The following is a 22,854-nucleotide window of genomic DNA, read 5'->3' as shown; positions in this document are numbered from 1 at the left end:
TCCAGCAAGCTATGATATAGCGGTGAGTAGCATACAACACCAACAAAAATAGCAACCTCAACATATTTAGATGAATAATAATAATAAATCACCTATCTTACAAAAACAACTGTAGAAGCATTAGAATTGAAATTTAACAACACCAAAGTGATTTGATGAAAAAAGACAACAAATGAACCTGACAGGGTGACTTAGTATAAATAGACACTCTCCAAGATTCTTGAAGCCCAAAATAAAAACTAAGCGCATCGCTCAACTCCTCTAACTCAAGTGAGCTCATCGGAACCAACAATTTGACTTAATATACATAGTAAATCCCTTAAGTGGACTCAAAACACACCATGGGCTACTGAAAAACCTATAACCCACAACTAAGACCCTCAAATCCCACTATCAACTCACGAGGCTCATGATGATGAACTAACCAAAACAACTATAGGAACCTGTTAACAATGGGGACATTGCATTACTAGAAGAGCCTTGTTGGATGATGTGAATGACCCTCAACAAAGGAAGATTTTATTTTGCACCAAGTGCAAGTGTAATGCTAAGTATACAATGTCATTATTGATAGTGGTGGCACAAATAATCTTGTTTCCAAGGAAATGGTTAATAAGTTAAAGTTAGAAAGACAGAAGCATTTGAATTGATAACAAATCGCTTAGTTAGAAAAGGATCATAAGGCCTTGGTTAATGACAAATGTCTAGTAAAATTTAAGATAGGGAACTATCATGATGAGGGGTTGTGTAATAATATGCCTATGGATGTTTGTCATTATTTGTTGGGGAGGTTGTGACAGTTTGATCGTCATACACTACATCATGGGTATCGTCGTACAGTATATGATGGGTATGCAAATACCTATTCTTTGACAAAGGATGGAATCCAACACAAGCAGAAGCCATTGAAGGAAGCAAAGGAAAAGGTATGCTAGCAATGCTAAAATATGTGTAGCTGATGGAAGGATGGTTTTAGAAGGAATGAGGCATGAGCATATGTGTTTTTCTTTAATTCAAAAAGTTGGTAAAGAGGAAGTGGGAGATATACCTATAGAAGTTACAGATTAGTTGGATGTGTTTTACGATATTGCATCTTGATAATGTGCCTAGTGGATTGCCACCCATGAAAAAGATTAGTCACTAGATGGACTTGATTCTACGGGCTAGTTTGTCAAATAAGGTAGCACATAGAATAACACCAACGGAAAGTGAAGAATTCAACAAACAAGTGCAAGAACTATTGCAAAAGGGGGTTGATTCGAGAGACTCTAAGTCCATGTGTTGCACCAATAGTATTAGCACCAAAGAAAAATAGAGAATAGAGGACATGTACAGATTCTCGAGCTATCAACTAGATCGCTATCAAGTATAGATTTCCCTTGTTAAGGATGGATGATGTTATGGACTGTTTGAGTGAATCTATGTATTCTCCAAAGATAGATCTGAAGAGCGGATATCACACAATTCAAATCAAAGAAGGAGATGACTGGAAGATAGCCTTGAAGACAAAGGGGGGCTTTTATGAATGGCTAGCCATGCTTTTATGGCTAAACAATACATCAAACACATTCGTGTGGCTCATGAACGATGAATCGAAAGAGTTTCAAGGTAAGTTCATCATGGCTTATCTGGATGATATTTTGATCTTCAATAAGACATTGCACGAGCATATAATGCATATTTGTAGAATGCTTGAGTGGTTAAGGGAAGATAAATTGGTGAATAAGCTAAAGAATTGTAGTTTTGTGAAGGATGCAATGTTCTAATCCCCGTAGTTGAAGATGTGACTCTTCTCTAATTTCGTCTCCATTAGGTAGTTAGAAGGCATTGGAGGGAGCGAATTGAGGCAACGTAAGGCCTGGGGGAGGAGTGTTTGATTCGCATGGTAGTGGTTGATAGGTTGTATGGTGAATGTTGAGGGGTCGTAAAGCTGTCACAGAAAAGGTCGTACAATGGAGACTGGGTGGTAGTACAGTTGTTACTAGGAGGCCGTACAGTGAGGAGGGAAGATGTTGTATGGTGATGGAGATAAGTATACAATAAGGAGTAAAAAAATCATACGGTGATGGAGGTGATGCAGTATAGTGTTGTTCTTCAAATTCGCTAAAACGACTTCAAGGAAATTGTACAAAAGAACACAACAGTATATTGAGATAATCACAGATAGATATATTCCAAACTAAAATGGAGTTCAAGATTTGCCAGATCTGGAGAAAAGAAATACAATGGATAGAACAAGGTAAGGTTTCATTCCCACCGAAACCACAAGAGCCAAGTAGGGAAGATCTCTCAATTTTGAAATGATGAACAACAGAGAACTCTAAGCAAGAATTCGTAGTACAAAGAAAATAATCCATATCACATACCAACTACTACCTACATCTCGTGCTTAAATACCCTTCAGAGGAGTTTCCCGAGGGTTTACAAAGATAGTCGATGGCCACACCTACGGAAATAGTTAAATAAAAATGGGTCCGAGATATACTAAAACAGTCGGCCCATAGACAATGGTTTGATTAATTATTTATTTTATGACGGGGACATTATAGTCCTCCCATCCCAAAAGTTGCTTGTCCTCAGGAAAATGCAATGCCGGATGCTGTAGAATGTGTTTATCTTCCCAAGTCGCGTCATCCCATGGCAAGTGTTTCCAACGTACCAAGTACTCCCTCAAGGTACGGTTCCGCAAAGTCTTCTCTAGTACATCAATGATCTCGGTTGGTTCTAACACAAACTTCCCTTCTTCATTCAGCAGCGGAAGATCTGTGGTTACTGTGATGTTTTGTCCCATGACTTTCTTCAATTGAGAAACATGAAAGACATTATGGATGCGGCTTCCTTTTGGAAGTTCCATTTCATAGGCAACTACACCAATGCGGTGAGCTACATGATAAGAACCAGAAAAACGTGGCTTCAATTTTTCTTTGCCTTTTGCCTTCAATGAGGACTACCTGTATGGTTAGAGTTTGAAATAGACCAAGTCTTCCAGTTCAAAACTTCTCTCGATCTAGTGTCTGTCAGCATAGATTTTTTGTTGATTTTGTGCCCTTTTAAAGTTCTCCTTCAAGAATCTCAGGATGTCTTGCCCTTCCTAAAGCCAGTCCCTTATCCTTGGTGTGTGGCTGTCACCTAGTATCATGTCAATAAATGAAAGGGGTTTGTACCCATATAGTGCTTTGATTGGTGTCATCCAATGGGCATGTGATAAGTGGTATTGTAACAGTATTCCCCTAAACGGATCCATTTCACCCATGCCCATTGCTGTGCTTAAACATAGTTCCGAAGGTAGCCTTCTAGCCACTTGTTTGCAATCTCCGTATGTTCGTCTGTTTGAGGGTGGTAGCTAGCACTTGGTGACAATTTTGTTCCGACTAAACTGAAACAATTTTGTTTAGAAAATATTGAAAAAGTGACGATCCCTATCACTAACAATGTTTTGAGGTAACCCATGCAGACGAAAAACTTCTCTAAAAAATAAGTCAGTTACCTGTGCAACCTAGAAATCAGAGGAGATGGAGAAGTGTGCATTCTTCGTCATTTTGCCAACCACCACAAAGATACAATCCTTCTCGTTTACCTTAGGAAGTCCAGTGATGAAGTCGATAGAGACAATTTCCCAGTTTTGTTCTAGTATAGGCAAGGGTTGTAGTAACCCGACAGGTAAAGTGTGTTTAGATTTGTTTTGCTGACAGACTGCACATTCCCATATCTCCTTTAAGTCCCTTCCATGAAAACCTCTCCCTAAGTTGTCTATAGGTTTTGAGAAAACCCAGGTGTTCAGCCAAGGGTGAGGTATGTGTTTCCTTCAGGACTCTCTACTTCAGATTGGATTCAAGCACTAAGTATATCTAATCCTTATAGTAAATGACATCATTTACCACCTTGTCTTGATCATCCTAAGTGTTGTCGTCCATTAGCTTACATGCAAATGTATTTTTGGAATATTCCACCAATAAGTGTGCTTTCCAAACTAAAATCTGAGACAGTAAGCAGATGGTGGGTTTTGTTAATGAGGCATCGTCGACCACATTGTTCTTTCCCTTCACATATTCAATGTCAAAATCAAAAGCCTGAATCTTACACATTTATGTTGCCTCTCGTTCTTATCCCGCTACTCCAAAAAATATCTGAAACTATTATGATCGGTTCGGAAGACAAACTTGGCACCTACCAGATACTGTCGGAACTTGGTCAGTGTATGCACGATGGCCAACATCTCTTTGTTATAAATGGAATATAAACGCTCTGCTTATGTAAGCTTCTGACTTTCATAGGCTATAGGGTGTCTAACTTGCATTAATACCACGCCAATGCCCTCTCCTGATGCATCACACTCTAAAATGAAAGTTTGAGTGAAATAAAGTAAGGCAAGAATCAGGCAAGTGCTCATTGCCTCTTTTAACTTATCAAAAGTGTGTTGTGCTCTTTCATTCCACTAGAAGGAACCTTTCTTAGTCAAATCTATTAATGTTGCGCTAAGAGAAACCGTTTACAAACCTCCACTAATAACTGCATAGTCCCAAGAACACTCACAACTCAGAGAGCGAATTTGGTGGGGCCAATCTAGGATAGCTTGAATCTTCTCCTGGTCTGCACCCCATATTTACTGACAACATGCCCTAGGTACAATATTTCCGATTTCACACTTGGATTGCTTGAGGAACAAAGATTGAACCTTCATGATCCCTAGGACTTCATCCAAATGCCTCAAGTGTTCTTCCCAAGTTTTGCTATAAATAAGGATATCGTAAAAAAATACCAACAAGTACTTACACAATTGTTTGTTGAAGATGTGATTCATGTAACATTAGAAAGTGGTCGGAGCATTCGTTAATCCGAATGGCATGACCAGGAACTCATAATGCCCATTGTGACAATGAAAAGCCATTTTCTCCACATGCAGATCTGATGGTATCCGGAACATAGATCTATTTTAGAAAAATAAACTGCACTATGCAGTTCATCCAATAATTCATTGATCCTAAGAATAGGGTCTCTATTTTTTGTCTTCTTATTCAGCGCACGGTATTCCACACACATGCATCGTCCCATCCTTTTTGACCAATACTACTAATGATGCAAAAGGGCTAGAGCTGGGACGGATCCATCCTTTCTTAAGCAGCTCCTAAATCGTCTTCTCGATCTCATCTTTGAATTTTTTGAGGTGGCGGTATGGTGTGGTGATAACTAGTTTAGCTCCAACTTCCAACTCGATGGTATGCTCAAACCCACAATAGGGGGGTGTGCCAGGAGGAATGTCTATAAAAAATTTATCATGGGTACTCATGATATTCTGAAGATCATCATGCCAATGGGGTGTCTGTTCTATTATTGGTTATGTCGAAACGAAACAATGTGCAGCCCATGCAATGTCATCATGTCGAAAAATGGCCTCCATCTGCTGTGACAAAACTTTCTTCGGTCCCTCATTGGCCATCCCATGGAGAAAACCTTCTTCCCATCAACAACAAAAGTGAAATCCATCCGCTTGAAACTCTGTGTGTATTCATCAAGTGTCTCCATCCACTATATGCCCAAAATAACCTCCATATCATCTAGGTCCACTATAAAGAAATCATGTGTCACCATGTGGTTAGCCATGGTGATACTCAGTTGGGGAACAAGGTGCGTACAGGGAAAAACTATTCCTTTAGTGACCTTGACCTCAAATCCTGCATGCATCTCAATAAGTAGACCTCTTCTTTTCACCAAAGTTGAGTTTATGAAGTTTAGAGTGGCTCCGCTATCGAGCATCACAATGACCCCCTACCCTTGAAGGGTCCGCTGTACAAAAAATACAGTACATCTCAGGCTCCCAGCTATAGCAATGTTATCGTCTTCTGTGAGTAGATTCTCCTGATCATCCTCATCATCAGATATGACTTCGATGTAGAATATTTGTGCCCAAGTACCCACGATCCCTTGCAATTGAAACATAATTTCTTCCTTTGGAGCTCCTGTCTGGTAGCTTTGTCCAACAAAGGCTCTTCGGCAGAGGGTTGTTATCTTTGTCCCTAGGAAATATTGGCAATTTGGAGTGGGAGTAACGTCGAGAGGATGATGTCGATGATGATGCCATGCTTTGCATCTTTTTTATAGCCTTCGAAAGGGTGGTAAGATTGAAACCTTTTACCCAACCCCTCAATGGTTTCGTCAATCCATCCATGAAGAGCACTATCTGTCTCCTTTTGGAAATGTTCGTAACCAAAACAAAGAGTTTTTGAAATTCTGTGATGTACTAGTCGATCAAACTGATTTGCAATTACCATCAAATTGATCTATCAACCTTTCAACGAATTCTGCATAAGTATTTACTTGGTCATGCCCCAATATAATAGTGCCATGATGCCATCATTCATGCACCACTCCATCCAAGTGAAGTGCTGCAAATTTAATTGCTTCTTCTTCTGGCATTGGATTAAGCTGGAAGCATCAGCCTTCATCTGGATTCGTCAAATGGTGACAAGTTTACTTTTCTCAACTTTCTTCTGAGATTGTCATTAAAATATCCTTAGTTTCCGCCTCCTAAATATCGCATTCTCAATTCTTGTCATGTCCCCTTTTTCTTAAATAGAATTTAATAATAAATGACAAAACAATTTAATAATCAATAAATTGTAACTTATTGGAATAAGTAAATAATATTAAATATAATAAGATAAATATATGTATATAATATAGCGTATACTCTATATCATTAGATATAATAACATGAACAATGACTTAATTGAAGCTTTAGAAACTATATTTGCAAGACAAACTAATTACAACCCAAACAATCTTTTCAAGCATCGAAGAGGTCTGATCTTAAGAAACACCTCTATCCAAAGAGTTTTCTCATAAGCTTTATATGGCTGGAGAGAGGTAAGGAGGGACAGAGAACAAAGGTCAGGGATTAGAATACAGACCATGTCTAGACCCATCCAACATAGCCAGTCTACTATGTTGACAATCAAAAGGAAACATCCAAGTCATTCAAACAACCGTTAAATAAGACAAGGATCCGATATATAAACTGACTACCGTCAATGGAAAGAAAAAAGAATAAGGTGAAAACATATTTGGAAGAAGCGAACATCAACTTCAGACATAACATCGAAGAGAATGATGTGAACGATACTTATTATTAATGCCCAAAAGATTATACTATGGATTTTGTTGACATTTACTGTGGAAGAAATAAGATAAATTGTTTTATGTGAATTGTCTCACAAAGAGTAGTCGACAAGGAAGATTCCAAGTCAAGTTTCATCTACCAATCCTAAGTAAGATTTAATAGGTCATGATTGAGTATTGAAGGTACATCAAATACGATCTATGTGAGCCTCTCCAATTGAACAAAAATTATAACCAAGCAAAATAGAAATATCCATCGAGAATCAACTAATCAGATCAAAGGGAAGACATAAGCGAAGAAAAGAGCAAATAGATTCTATCACCTCTGATATGAGTGGACAAAACTAGCATCATTGCAGTTATAAGGTATATCAAATACAATTATAATTGGGAGCAAGGAACAAGAAATGAGCAAGTACGAGAAGGAGACAAAATTAGATGACTACGCTACACACAAATACCCTGATCAAAAGGAGTAGACCAAGGGTTGCATACGGAAAAGACAATATAAGCAACAAAGGCTAATAGCAGTTTGAGCCAAGAATAGAAACGAAAACCATCGAATATTCATTACACACAACAAGAGGGAGCAGAGACACAGAAATACCGATGCAAACCCATTGCATAATATCACTTCAATACAAACCAAAATGAGCACATAATCATCAATGCAACGTAGATCACAAAGACATTATGGATAACTAAGGAAATAAAGTGATTTAGACAATTGCAGTCTAACTAAAAAAGTTCCAGTCTAACGAACAATAAGAGAAGCATATTATTCATATATATATGTGTGTGTGTGTGTGTGTATTTCCTTTCTGAGAGTAAGAGAAAAATCCTCTCATTAGGGGCTAAGTGAGAACCTGGAAGAGAGCACTCGTTTGAATGTCGAGTTCCTAAAAAGGGTACTCAATGAATAGAGGATATTTAAGAGTGAATGTCAAGATTCCTAAGTGGAATCTCAGTGAGGGGTTTATGGAGGATCCTTCAGAGACAATATATATAGTAGTTGTCAAACTTATGCATATGTCAAAGAACAAACACTTGGTTAGAGGTGGGATCCTTACAAGGTAAAAGTGCTTATTCAGAGATCCCAAAAAGAGGCCTTAGAAAGACACTCCTCATATGATGATCTCCTAATCGAGAAATAACTCTCACTAGAGGGTTAGGAGATTTGAGAAGAGTCTCTCTCCAAAGGATTAGGAGGGGTTAGCAGGGGTAGTAGTTAATCAATTTTAATTAGTTTAATATTTCTAATATGTCAATAAATATTTATTACTAACAATGTGTTACAGGATTCCCCAATCATTCCTCAGAAAGAGGGAACATTACAATTCTACATAGTCTTTGTAGGATATATCCTCTTCCAAGTTTGCATTCTTCCAGTCTTCTTTCAACTATTCTTGAATTTCCTCAAAGGTTGGTTCTTTCGTTCGTGTAGGAAAAGTCCGCATGGAAGGTCGATAGCATACTGGGTGAGGATTTGCCTTTTCTAAAACCAAGTCAGAACTGTGACCATTTTGTTCCACATATATCTTATTGTCTACTAGTTTTCAGAGAGTTTCTTCCATAAGTCGCTGAGTGTCAATGATTTGTGCCTGATTCCTCGAAAGAACCCTCAATAGTGCCATGACTTCCGCAGGAGTGGGTTCTTGATCTGCCATTCTATCAACTGAGTGGGACCTCCTTCACTTTCTGCAATAAAGTTTCATTTATTGTCCATAGGCTGGCAGGATCTTTGGCTCTGATACCACTGTAATGTTCCAATCCCCGCAGTTGAAGATGTGACTCCTCTGTATACCTAATTTTGTCTCCGTTAGGTAGTTAGAGGGTGTCAGAAGGAGCGAACTGAGGCAATGTATGGCCTGGGGAAGGAGTGTTTGATCCATACAGTAGTAGCAGATAGGTCGTATGATGAAAGCTGAAGGGTCGTACGGTTCTCAATGTCACAGAAAAGGTCGTATGGTTGTGATTGAGTGGTCGTGCGTAGTGCCTAGGTGGTTGTATGGTTGTTACTGGGAGGTCATACAATGAGGAGGGGAACATCTCGTACAGTGATGGAGATGAAGCGTATGGTGAGGAGTAAAAAAGTTGTACTGTGAGGGAGGTGATGCAATATGGTGTTCTTTAGATTTGCAAAAACAACTTCAAGGAAAAATACAAAAAGGACACCAAAGTATATTGAGATAATCACAGATAGATATAGATATATTCCAAACTAAAATGGTGTTCCGGATTTGACAGATCCAAAGCAAAGAAATACAGTGGACGGAATAGGGTGAGGGTTGATTCCCATCGAAACCGCAATAGCCCAATAGGGAAGATCTTTCACTTTCGAAATTGCGAACAACAAAAGACTCCAAGTGGGAATTCACAGTACAAAGAAAACAATCCAAATCCCATAGCAACTACTTCCTACATGTCGTGCTTAAATACCCTTCGGAGAAACTTCCCCAGGGGTTTACAAAAATAACTGACAACCACACCTATAGAAACAATTTAATAAAAATGGATCCGAGATATACTAGACCAATCAGCCCATAAACAATGGTTTGATTAATTATTTATTTTATGACAGGAACATTACAAAGGAGTTAGTGTACCTAGGATTTGTAGTTTCAACAGGTCTAAAAATGGACCCAAAGAAGATGAAGGCTATCCTTGAATAGCTTATACCCCAAGTAGTGCTACAAAGGTAAGATCTTTTCATAGTTTGGCTAGCTTTAGTAGGAAGTTTATTAGAAATTTTAGTATTTTTTTCGAACCCTTGACTGAAACAATCAGAGGGGATAGGAAAGAATTTAAGTGGACAATAGGAGCAAACAAGAGTTTTGAATTGTTGAAATTGAAAGTTATAGAGCAACCTGTTTTATCACTTTTAGATTTTAATAAGGTGTTTGAAATAGACTGTGATGCAAGTTGTAATGTTATTGGAGTTGTTTTGAGTCAAGAAGGTAGGCTTGTTGCTTATTTCAATGAGAAGTTATATGATGCCAAGAGAAAATAATTTGTTTATGATTAGGAATCCTATGCTATATTTCAGGCATTGAAGAAATGGAGACATTAACTTTTACCTAGATAGTTTTATTTACTGACCATCAAGCTATGCAATATTTGAGAAATCAAGGAAAGTTAAATCAAAAACATTTGAAATGGGTTGGGTTTTTGTAGAGTTACACATTTGTTTTGAAACATTTGAGTGAGATGTCTAATAGAATTACGGATAATCTTAACAAGATACAGATTTTGTTCACAAAGTTGTAGATTGAGGTTGTTGGGTTCAAGCAACTCAAGAATTTATTTCCAAACAATCCTAATTTTGGCAAAGCTTGGAAAGCTTGCACAAAACCTGTTACTCTAGAAAGAACAAAACGGTTGAACTTCATAATACAAGATGGTATGTTATTTAAAGGCAGTTAATTGTGCATTCCTAAGAGTTCTATGAGAGAAAATCTCAAAAACGAGAAGCATAGTGGAGGGTTGGCTAGACATTTTGGTCGAGAAGAACCATTGCTCTGGTCAGTGAGAATTATTATTGGCCACAGTTGTGACAAGATGTTAACAAATTTGTACAGAGTTGCAAAATATGTCAAATGGCAAAAGGAGTCAAGCATAATACAAGGTTATATCAGCCATTACCTATACCAAATAAGTCATGGGAGGATATCAATATTGACTTTGTTCTATCAAGAACTCAGAGAGGGTGTGATTCGTTTTTTGTGGTGGTTGAAAGGCTTTCAAAGATGACACATTCCACTCCTTGCAAGAAGACTAATAACATTGTTCATGGTGCAAAATTATCATTCAGAAAGGTGTGAGATAGCATGGTCTACCCAAGAGAATAGTTTCAGATTGGGACACCAAGTTTGTGGAGTACTTTTGGAGGACATTGTGGAAGAAGTTAAAGACATATTTGAAGTTCATCTCAACATATCATCCACAGCCTGATGGACAGACAAAAGTGGTGAATAGGAGTTTAGGGAATTTGTTGCAATGCTTAGTTAGAGATAAACAAACCAAAGGGATGGGATTTGATTTTACGACAAGTGGAGTTTGCATATAATAACTTCGTCAATAGGAGCACTGGTTAATCACCATTCCAAATAATATATGTAAGTAGTCCTAGAAATACGTCTAAATTGAGGAAGTTGGACAAAGAGGAGACAAGTAGTGTCAAAACGAAAGACTTTGTAGAACACTAGACGAATTTGCATTAGGAGGTGAAGAAACAAATTGCTAAAATGAATGTACAATACAAGGCTAACGCTAATGAGACAAGAGGCTAAGCAATTTCAGATTAGAGAAAAAGTCATGGTTCATTTTAAAAAGCATAGATTTCCAGTGGTAAAATATAATAAGTTGAAGATGAAGAAGCTTGGACAATGCAAGATACTGAATAAGCATGATTCAGGAAATGCCTATGAAATAGAATTGCCCAGTGAATTGAATATTTCACCAATATTTAACATTTCAGATCTGACAAAATATCATGAAGGAAATGTTGAAGATGAGGTCACAAAAGCATAGTGTAGTATTCCAACAACTACTCAAGCTACAGAGGAGATTGAAGACATTTTGGATAGTCATGTTGGCAAAACACAATAGGCAAGGCATATAAAGAATATCTGGTCAAATGGAAAGGAATACCTATTGAAGATTCATCATGGTTGTAAAGGGAGGAGGTGAACCATTATGGTTTTCCTATGAATAACTAAGATGTGACAAGGTCACTTCTCAAATTACCCCAGATGTCTGATGCAAGAGCATCCTAGGTGTAAGGGAAATCTTGCATGACCCAAAAATATTATCTAGTTTGTCTTTTCAATAAGGGTTATCACAGTGCAGAGTTGCTATTCTAGAAGCTTAATTTTTAGTAAGTTGGTCGTTGGAGTTCAATATGTTATAATTTCTTCACTAAAGGTTTACATTTTAGCATTGTTAACTACAATTCAAATTCTTTCCCACAAGCATTTGAATTCTTTGATCTAGTAGGTAATTTCTTATGATTTAGGCAACATCTAAATGTACCATCCTTTTTCTTGAACATTTCAATTACCTGGTAGGATGTTTCCTTATCAATTAGCTTGATTTCCCTAAAGATGATCTCCTTAAGTTTTTAGAAGATCCTACAACTAACTATTTTTATGATGATATTTCTTAAAAGATGTTACATATGTAAAAAAATTATGCTACCAATTTTAATACTCTTAGTGTGTGATTCTATCATAAGCTGATTGCATATGTTTGGAGCTATATCAGCTTTGAACTGAAAGGTGTGTTGTTCAATCTTGTTTGAAGTGGCCTATGTTCTTCATCCATTGTATGCCAAGAATAACAACTATACCTTCAAGCTCTAGAATGTGGAATTGTCTTGAATACTAGTGGTCTCTTATGGTAAGAGTGAGTGTAACAGTTATGGTGTCAATTTTTAGAGATGCCCCAATTGCCATTATGATGTCACCACCCTTTGCGATATCACCTAACTAGTATAGGATTGAATGATAAATCACAATAATAAATAAATGAACAAAAAGTGATAATATAATGTAATGTATTATTAGTATAATGATATAATATATTATTAATATAATAACAATAATAAAAGTATAATATGAATTAAATAATAGTATTAAATATAATGTATAAGTATACTAACGTTATTGTATTGTTTATATAATAATAATACAATAATAAAATAGGCAAGAGCTAGCCTACAACACAATGGTAACTTGTGAGCCTCTCATGTGGAAGGTCTTGGGTTCGAGCCTACTTGAGCTTAACACATTAAAATAATTAATTACAAGAAATAATAATAATTAATCTACGCTTCGGCCTATTACCGATCAAGAAAAATAATAATATTTTTAACAAATAACTATTATAAATCTAAGATTGATTGTGTCATATAGTTGATAAACTATAGTCGACAATTAAGGGCCAAGCACTAGACGGCTAAGGTATGGCACATTGGGCATTATACACATCAAAAAAAATCACTGCTGCCAGAAGAGAATAGTAAATCCGTCAAAGATTAATCCACTAGTATCACTGTCCCAGGAATGTGTAAAACAGAATCAATTTCTGTCCATAAGGATACAATACAAGACAATTGGACAAGCAATATCCTTCTAATCACTAACAAAGAAACTATTCCAGATTGACCTCCGAACATGAGATTATCCACTATATTATCAGTCTAATGAGGAGAGTTTCCTATCTGCATTAGTTTATTAACTAATGACAAATTAATCATTAAGAAGAGGCACAAATTGGTCAATGGTTACAAAAGGTTGTGGAAGTTGGGACACAACTTCTCACATCATATCCAGAATACATAAGGATGATCAGAAGTTCCCTCCAGGGGATGAAGGTGGTTTTATCATTGGATTTTCATATTCATCACAAGAGTGCCTTTATCATACATGTTTGAGGGTGTATCAAGCTGTCATATTGCAAGGGGTAACACACATAAGTAGAAGGCAGTATTCAGACACAATGCATAGAGTTATAGAAAAGACACAAAGATAAATCAGGCATAGCTACTCATTTGAGGACAAGCCTCTCTTATTCTCATCACATGAGCACATGGCCTAATCTGAAATAGAAATTTCTTATTCAGGACACTTATCATCTCAGATTTCATCTAAAATAATTCAGTTAGATTGTAGCACCATTTTTAAGTTAATTAAGTTAATTGTCTCTATTGATACACGCACACACAAAATTGATAATCATAACGATGATTAAGATAGAATTGTGTCCTTAAGCAAATTGATGGTAACATCCTAGTATTGGTTTCAAGCTGTAGCCAATATCTTAATTTGGAGACAAATTCTTGAGTTTCTCTATAAAGGACTCATTACACCCTTGTAACTAGGTACATAGTCAGCATCAACCCATTTTTGGCTAATAAAGTTATGAATGGATCCCCTGCCTACTAGTACCCTTATCTCTTTTCCATCTAGTTGGCCCTTAACTCGGAAGATTTGTTGGGCAGACCCTTCTAAGGTGGCTAAAAACCCTCCTTCCTCATATTGTATTGGTGGCTTTCCTTCTGAGTTAGAGTCAGAGTCTTCATAATCTTCATTGTTTGGTCTTACTTCAACATAGTGGATTTGTCCCTTTCCTTTGCAATGATATCTAGGACCGCACAATTCTTTGCAAGTAAAGAACAAGTTTTGCTTCCTAAGCTCTTGTTTTGTTTCAAAACCAAGATTGATTTTTGAGGGGGGGTTCCTTGTTAGGGGATCCATTGCATTCCTTGGGGCAAATGTTTATTTATTGTAAGCCTTGTTTGTGGTAGGACCTAAGTACATATCTTTGGCCTTTTTGATAGCTTGTTGTAATGAATGGGGGTTTAATACTTCTGCCTGTTACCCTGTAGCCAACGGTCCGGCGGTGTTTCTGTATTCTGTAGCCGATGGTCCAGCGGTGTTTCGGTATTCCGTAGCCGACGGTCGAGCGGTAAATAGTTTGTAACAGATAGAATAATTGTGGCCGACGGACTCCTTCAGGAAGGTTCGGCAGTAGTATTTATATCCCGTCTGGGATCATTGTAAAATATATTGATCTACTATTGCGAATATAATTCTGCTGTTTGTGTTCATTGTTTGTATGCGTTGATTTACTTTACCTGTACGGTAAACATTTGGCGCCGTTGTCGGGGAACGAACCCGTAGATCAATATATTTTACAATGATCCCAGACGGGATATAAATACTACTGCCGAACCTTCCCGAAGGAGTCTGTCGGCCACAATTATTCTATCCGTTACAAACTATTTACCGCCGGACCGTCGGCTACGAAATACCGAAACACCGTCAGACCGTCGGCTACGGGATACAGAAACACCGCCGAACCGTCGGCTACAGTAAACACCGCCGGACCGTCCAGTCAGCTAACACCATCCCCCCCCCCCCAAAAAGAAAAGTCGTCTCCTGACGACTGACAAAATATCTGAGACAAATTAACAAACAAAATATATCATCAGAGTGACTACAACAAGAAAAATCTGCTTCTGTCACATCACTTCCACGTTCATCCCGTTACATCTGGAGCCTTTGCTAACACAATACTATCTCCTCAAGCTGACCTTGATAGCCACCTGTGCTGCTTTCTTTATTTCCAATTCCTCGGTACCCTGAGCCAAGTGTCGCTGTACTGCCTCCAACTGGATGATCCGCTCCTCTCGAGCTCTCTACGCATCCACCAAGACAGCCTCACAGCCACACCTGCTCCCACTGCCTCTGGTATACAGAAAGTCCATGCCTGCAGCAACTTCAACTCTTCTCAACTGGTCAGACTCCCACAACTGATATCCGTAACGATTGGGGGTCCAGGGGGCAACACCCCTGGCGGGGTCGAGGGGCAACGCCCCGGGTGCGCTCCCTGTCGCAGTATAGGGCGGGGTTGCTTGCCGCCAAGACCAAATTAGCACTTCGAAACCCACACAAAAATGCACGGAACACACCATTTCTGTCATTATCTGCCGATTCTGCACTCTTTCTGGCAACCACGGATGTGTCCCCTTCCCTTTGGCATCATCTGCCACTCATTCTGAACAACTTGATGCTTCACAAAAGCAAATAATCTTAGTTACCGGATTCGCCTGGAAAAGGCCAGATCCGGGCTCGAGTCCGATTCGGATCCGGATCCACGTATGGATCCGTGAGGATCCGGGCAGGATTCGTAATCCTGCCTGTGGATCCGTAAGGATCCGCGGCCCGCAGATCCTTACAGATCCACAGGCAGGATTACGAATCCTGCCCGGATCCTCGAGCATCCACGCGCGGATCCGCATGAATCCGCGGCAATGAAGGAGGAGAATGCAAAAACGTGGGCCCATTATCATTTTTTAATGTTTTTTTTTTAGCCCTAAAGGCCCTAAACCCTAAAAACGACCCTCTAAATCACAATGCAAGTTCATTTGCTCTCTATTTTGCTCTCTCATTTGCTCTCTCATACTTGCTAGTTTGAAGTAAAGTGCTTGGATTCGAAGGAGATCGGTTGTGGAGCTTCAAATACCTTGCAAGAAGTGTTTAAGGTATGCATTTCAACCATATTCTTGAATTCTTTCATAGATTATTGATTTATTTTTAGTTTTCCAAATTTTCAAGTTTTTGTGCAAGTGTGAAGTATGGTTTTCTTTCACTTTTTATAGATTGCAAGAATAGAACAATGAGTAGTCAAGGCTCAGTGGGTGGGGGTGGGGCTGCATCACCAAGCTTCAAAATTGATAAGGGGTCTCCTTTATGGAGACACACAACAAGAGTTGCACAATGTCCTGGGGGTGGGGCATACATATGGAAATGTAATTTTTGCAACATACAACATAGAAGCTCCTATTCCCGAGTGAAACTACATTTTTTGGGCCCTGCGGGTGAAGGAATTCACATGTGTCAAGGTAGTGATAACAAGGGATTACCAGCTGCACAAATAGCAGCATTAGCAAAAGAGCAAGATGATGCTGATAGAGCAGTTGCAAAAGCAAAACGTGGTGCTTCCCAAAAAACAAATATACCAACACCATCATTTGATCAAACAAACACAAGAACACATCCTTTTTTGCCTATGCCAACTACAAATGATGAAGATGAAGACCCATCTCCACTCACCCGCAAGAGAGGCCCACTAGATAGGGCATTCCAAATTGAAAAGAGAGACATTGCTGATCACAAAATTGGACGTTGTTTAATTACAAATGGTGTTTCATTTAATTTTGCTAGATCACCTTATTTTAGGGAGATGGTGGAAGCAATAAATGATGCACCCCATGGTTACAAACCGCCTGGTTATGAGAAGTTGCGCACTACCATATTACATGATGAGAGGAAAAATGTAGAGGCTCAACTTCAACCAATAAGAGATTTTTGGGTTCAATCGGGTGTCTATTATTTCGGATGGTTGGAAAGATTGTAGAAACCGTCCATTGATCAATGTTATTGTTGTATGCCCTAAGGGGGCAATGTTCTTGAAGGCAGTTGATTGTGAAGGGCAAGTGAAAGATGCAGAATTTATTTCACGCATTCTCATTGATGCCATAGAGTCAGTGGGTCCTGATAATGTTGTTCAAGTGGTCACGGACAATGCAAAAGTTTGCAGGGCTGCAGGGATAATTGTAGAGTCTAGATATGATCATATCTTTTGGACACCATGCACCGTCCACTCTCTCAATTTAGTGATGAAAGCAATTGGCACCGAAATAGATTGGGTGAAAAGGATATATGAGGAAGCTGAAGAGATTCAAATGTTTGTGACAAATCACCACATGTCACAAGCAATTTTTAGGAGTTTCTCGGACTTGGAGTTATTGAAGGTAAATTTTTATATTTAATATATAATTGAATATTATTGGATTCCACAATTATTAATTTTTGTTGTTGTTTACATTAACATGTTTTAATTTTTAAATGTTTTACTAACTTGAGTTTAACATGTTCTTAGGTTGCTGAAACCCGCTTTGCCTCTCACAAAATCGTCTTGAGACGACTTGTGAAGGTAAAAGAAGCATTGAAGCATATGGTCATTAGCCCCCAATGGGGCATTTGGAAGAATTCCAATACAGCAAGGGCTTTAAATGTGAGAAGAATGATACTAGATGAGGATTGGTGGGGTCTTGTGAGTTATGTGTTGGAAATCACCAATCCAATAATGGCAATGCTTCGCTTCGCAGATAGTGATGAGCCATGCCTTGGGGATATTTATGATTCCATGGATAGTATGCTGGAAAAAATTAAAATGGTAAGTTTTACGCTCTTTTACAACAATTTTTTATTTGAGAGATATCTAGATTCTAAAGTTTAAATTGACATATTCACTAATTATAATTATTATTCATATTTCATATCTTAGGTCATACAGAGGAGGGAGAATGATCCTGAGGACACCCTTTACAAGAAGGTGGAAAAAATTGTTCATCATCGATGGAACAAGATGACCACACCTTTGCACCTCTTTGCATATGCTCTATCCCCGAGGTACTGTAGTTCTTATCAAATGTTTGTGCTTATTTTATCCAATGTTTGTGCTATTGATATTTGATAGTGTTCAATTGTCTTTTGTTATCCCCAGGTACTATAGTGCAGATGTACTTCGCCTTCCAGGTAGAGTGCCACCATTTAGAGATGCAGAGGTTGCAGATGGGTATAAGAGGGCACTAGCTAAGATATTCCAAGATCCAGAGATTGGGGCAATTGTGAGGAGTGAATTTGCTGCTTTCAACTCAGGTGAGGATTTCGACCCTATTGCCATAGCAGACCAAAGCAAGATGGGTGCCATCAAATGGTGGTACCTTCATGGGCAAGCCTTCACGTACATCCAACCTCTTGCCATAAAGGTCCTATCCCAAGTAAGTTTGTAAAATTAAGCTTAAGGTTAACATTCTCAATTCCTTGAATTTATTATTTAATTTATTTATCTTGATTGTTGTATTGATAATTTTTAATTTCTCTTTAGGTTGCCAGCTCTTCTGCCGCTGAGCGGAATTGGAGTACTTACTCCTTTATCCACTCAATCAAACGCAACCGGTTGGCTCCAAAAAAATCAGAAGACCTTGTGTTCATTCACAACAATTTGCGCTTGTTGTCACGGAAGGATCCTAAGTACAAGAAGGGGCCCGAAAAGCTTTGGGATGTAGCACCCAAGACTCCTGATTTAGATATGACCATCCGAGATCTTGCTAGATCCACTTTGATTGATGTGGATGATGAGGAGGAGGATTATGAGTTAACAATCCCCTCTACTACTAGTGGTTTGGGTTCCTCTACTAATACAGATGCAGCACTTGCAGCTCACCAGTACCCCTCTGATGCGGATTTTCTTGAAAATCCATTTGATGATTAAATTAAAAACTTTAGTGTTGACTCTTGACTCTTTTATGAGTAAATCATGTTATAAACTTTAAGTTTAATGATCTATATTTTGAATGTTACAAGCTTTCACTTTCAGTAATTCAATGTGAATGTGTTAATTTTCTTTATAATCGTGAAAATAGTAATTTATCAATGTCATTGATCAAGTATACTAGATTCATACTATGAAATGATTTAGTTTTAGAATTATGTATATTTCTCTTTTTTTTAGTATATATAATGCATATATATATATATATATATATGTGCACGAATCCTCCACGAATCATAATTGGGAAAAAAAAAAAATCCCGAATCCACGGATCCGATTCACGTGCCCGAATCGGATTCGTGTCACGAATCGGCAACTAAGCAAATAATCAATCGGATGCTTCACTCATCAAATGGGCTCATATTTATAATCACCAAATGGCACAAAGTTTCCCAAATGAGCTTTATTTAAGAAGCTTCCCACATAAAACATTAAAATATAACGAAGTGTCATATACTAATTTATTAATTGCTTTTGGCTGCAAAAATGACATTTTCTGCCATAACTTAAAATTCTAACACATGAACCTATTGTTTCTTGTTCCCGTGATTTAAAACTTTTCGTCCCAATTCCAACAAGCTATGATACTGAGGGACCAACAGAACACACCAACAAAAATAACAACCTCAGCATATTTAGATGAATAATAATAATAATTCACCTATCTTGCGAAAATAGCTGAAGTAGCATTAGAATCGAAATCTGACAACACCAAAGTGATCTTGATGATGAGAGATGACGAATGAACCTGACGAGGTGACTTACTATAAATAGAAGCTCCCTCCAACATCCTTGGAACTCAAACTAGAAGCACTAAATAAAAAACGAGAGCATCCTCCAACTCCTCTAACTCAATAGAGCTCATTGGAACCAACAGATTGACTTACTATAAATAGCAAGACCCTCAAATGGAGCCAAACACACCATAGGCTACTAAAAAGCCTATAACCACACAACTGAGAACCTCAAATCCCACTGTCAACTCACAAGGGTCGCAATGGTGAACTGACCTAGCCAACTGTAGGAACCTGCTAAAAATGGGGACATTACAGTCCCCACTCCCTAAGATTGTTTATCCCCAAGCAATCTTGTAGCAAAATGAACATCACAATCCACTTGGGTCCCAAAGGTAGAACTGCATACTATCCCTGCTATGTAGAAGCAACTCCTGTAGCACCAACACCCAAATAACAAACATCACCATCTCAAAATCATTTGAAACTGACCTGAGCTGCTGATGAAGGCAACAACCCATCGGAACTCAACCCAACTGAAATACCAACTCTGTCAACACCTGAGTCCCCATCAAATTGATACTCACACCCAATTGCACTATGGAGATGGTAACAACCATAGGTACCTAAAACACTACCACCAACTCCAACCTTTGCCAAACTATTCTAGATGCGTAGATATTGCAAAGGGTCTAATTTACAACTACCAATCCCATCTGCAAAAGATGGTGCTAACCCATCCCATTGTGGATGGTATGAAACTGGAGCCAACCCACACCGATGCGAAACCAAATCCTCTAACTATAGGTCAAAATAAAAGTGATGAGCTTTCCTCATAGTGTAATGTCGATAAAAACTCCAAATCTCTGTCAAGGGCTCATCACTATTATTCTACGAATCAAAAGGTGGCTCCAATCTCTGACTCTAATCTACTAGTCAGGCAAGATCCTAGGTAATCCTCTCAACTAACCCAACCTTGAAATCCTTGTGGGTAAGCATAGTAGATAGAGTCTCTACAATCTCTCACACCAACCTCAGAATGGCACAAGAGCCCCGGATGAGAGTACCCTTAGACGCTCTATATGAATCCTCCTGCACATCCGAACTCTCCAAAAGATACTCCATGAAAGACTCTGTGCAATAGAAATTATATGAGGAAGCATCAACTTGCTTCCTTGTGACCCACAGTTGATCCCTTTGGAAATGTGGCCCTGCCAACTGTCGAATGGTACCAGATGTATGAAATGAAGAAATAGATCCACTTCTGGCAGAAAGAAGCAAATCACCATAAGAGCTCGTCTCCACTAATGCTCTCACCTCCTCAGTACCTACTGCACCCATATGCTAGACAAATGTGTCAGCCATATTATCACGTCCACCATTCCAACCCGTAGAAGCAATCTCATCACCACCCACAATATGCAACTGAGCTGGATTTGGGGCTAGTGTAGTCTGAGCATGCTCCAACTCCACAAATCACCTCATCCAATTGTGATTGTGACTCCTGAAGAGCCAAATGAGTACACTAAAAAGAGTCCATAGTCACCTCAAGCTCTTGGGTGAGCTCAATCACCTCCTCTTTCTCTAACAATGTCTCATAACAGGTGCTACCCCACTCAAGAAGGTAATCCCTATCAGCAACTAGCTATAAATAGATATACTTCAAGATCCTCACAGCCTATCGAAGTGAATGAACCTCTGCTAGAGAAAGAGTACTATAACCGTGCTCATCAGAGATAGGAGCACCCCAACCAGATGTAGCTAGCATCTGACGGATCACATCATAATGCTTGAAAGTTGAAGAGATGTCACTTTCACTCACCTTCAACTGATTGGTCACATGATGCCTATGTAACCCCTGCCTCCTATGCAAGTGCTCTATCTCTGTAATGACCCTTACTATAAAGGCCACTGAAACCCTCAAACTGGACTTAGGAATTTTGTCAAACAGTTGGCATGTAACCGAATAAGGCTGCAATATTACTAATTGTTGTACAACGAAACCCCAATATATGATGCCAATAATGTATGAACAACAATTCCAGATTATAACACTACCAATCTAAGAGATAGATGACAATATGAAACTCAAATATGAAGTCCAATGCAATTCTGATTTTATGACAGCAAATAGAACTGATTACAATGAGAGACTGTCACAACTATGCACTTCTAATACATCAAGCTCTTGACAATGCAATGTTATGACATGAACAATAACCCAGTTCAACTTTGGAATGCAAATGACGAAACTTTTACAACAGTTATTAATGACTAGAAATAACTATTTATGCAATGACGGTGCTAACTGTTCTAATCCATAACATGCAATATTTTGGCAATCAAAACTTCAGTTTGTGCACCTGAAATAGCTCCAATTTTGCCGGATATGAATGCTGAATTAATGCCACACGAAGACCTCACAATCTGCCCCAAACCGACTCACAAAATTGCTGCTGCTGCCCAACTAACAGGGCCGTACAGGTACGGCCTACTACGGCTGCTAGATAAAAATATTGCAGCGTTTTTTGTCCCTCCAAAGAATTAAATCTGGGCGCCTAGGGTTGCTGAATAACCCCCTAAAATATGAAATTCATCCGTCAAGCCAATTAGGAGTTATGAGCAAAAACGTGGGTCCAAACCCTAGACTGGCAGTCTGAAAATAATGCACAACTGTGTCTTCAAACCCTGTTAATCAATCCACAAATGCTAGGGCACAACTGAAACCCTTATTCCAACCAAAGTAAACCCTTATAACTGGATCTCAATGAAGTCCAAATGAGATGGCTGAATTACCAACTCCTCAAATGCAACAATTCAGGTGATATTTCACACCCTCAAAGTCGCCAATCCAAGGGAGTGATTCGTTCCCAAAGATCAAATAATAATTTGCAGACCCAAGAGACTACAAATTTGCTCCACAATGGAAGAAGTAGAAGAAATCTCAAATCCAAGCATGTCCAAAATGAGAGGCCCAGCCCTCTATTTATTCACTTTTCTAAGAAGTTGCTAGAACTTCTAGAAACATCCTTTATAAAATCTCATTATAATGCACTTTTTCTAGAACTTCTAGAAACATCCTTTATAAAATTATTATGCA

At 38.5% G+C, this 22,854-nt stretch overlaps 2 protein-coding genes across 4 annotated transcripts in view; one reads left to right on the top strand and one right to left on the bottom strand.

Moving 5' to 3' along the window:
* Positions 1–22,854, bottom strand: part of ARP8 (actin-related protein 8) — a 251,172-nt gene that overhangs the window by 41,069 nt on the left and 187,249 nt on the right. The gene's annotated exons all lie outside the window — the stretch shown is intronic.
* On the top strand, positions 18,081–19,051 carry LOC149580346 (uncharacterized). Its single transcript, XM_089790369.1, has 2 exons — positions 18,081–18,466; positions 18,574–19,051. Exons 1-2 carry the CDS (start codon positions 18,137–18,139, stop codon positions 18,958–18,960), a joined length of 717 nt encoding a protein of 238 aa, XP_089646495.1. The 5' UTR covers positions 18,081–18,136; the 3' UTR covers positions 18,961–19,051.

This window comes from Cupressus sempervirens, chromosome 1 (genome assembly GCF_028749045.1).
Source record: "Cupressus sempervirens isolate cs-2001-9-10 chromosome 1, ASM2874904v1, whole genome shotgun sequence".
NCBI lineage: Eukaryota > Viridiplantae > Streptophyta > Pinopsida > Cupressales > Cupressaceae > Cupressus > Cupressus sempervirens.
The sequence above is the reverse complement of the archived record's forward strand: the minus strand, read 5'-3'. Positions and strand labels throughout refer to the sequence as shown.

Bases quoted from the DNA above. Each gene is read 5' to 3' on its own strand.
- LOC149580346 (XM_089790369.1), top strand. From the start codon at position 18,137: ATGTTTGTGCTATTGATATTTGATAGTGTTCAATTGTCTTTTGTTATC. The intron at 18,467-18,573 runs GTAAGTTTGTAA...ATTTCTCTTTAG, and splicing joins CCATAAAGGTCCTATCCCAA to GTTGCCAGCTCTTCTGCCGC.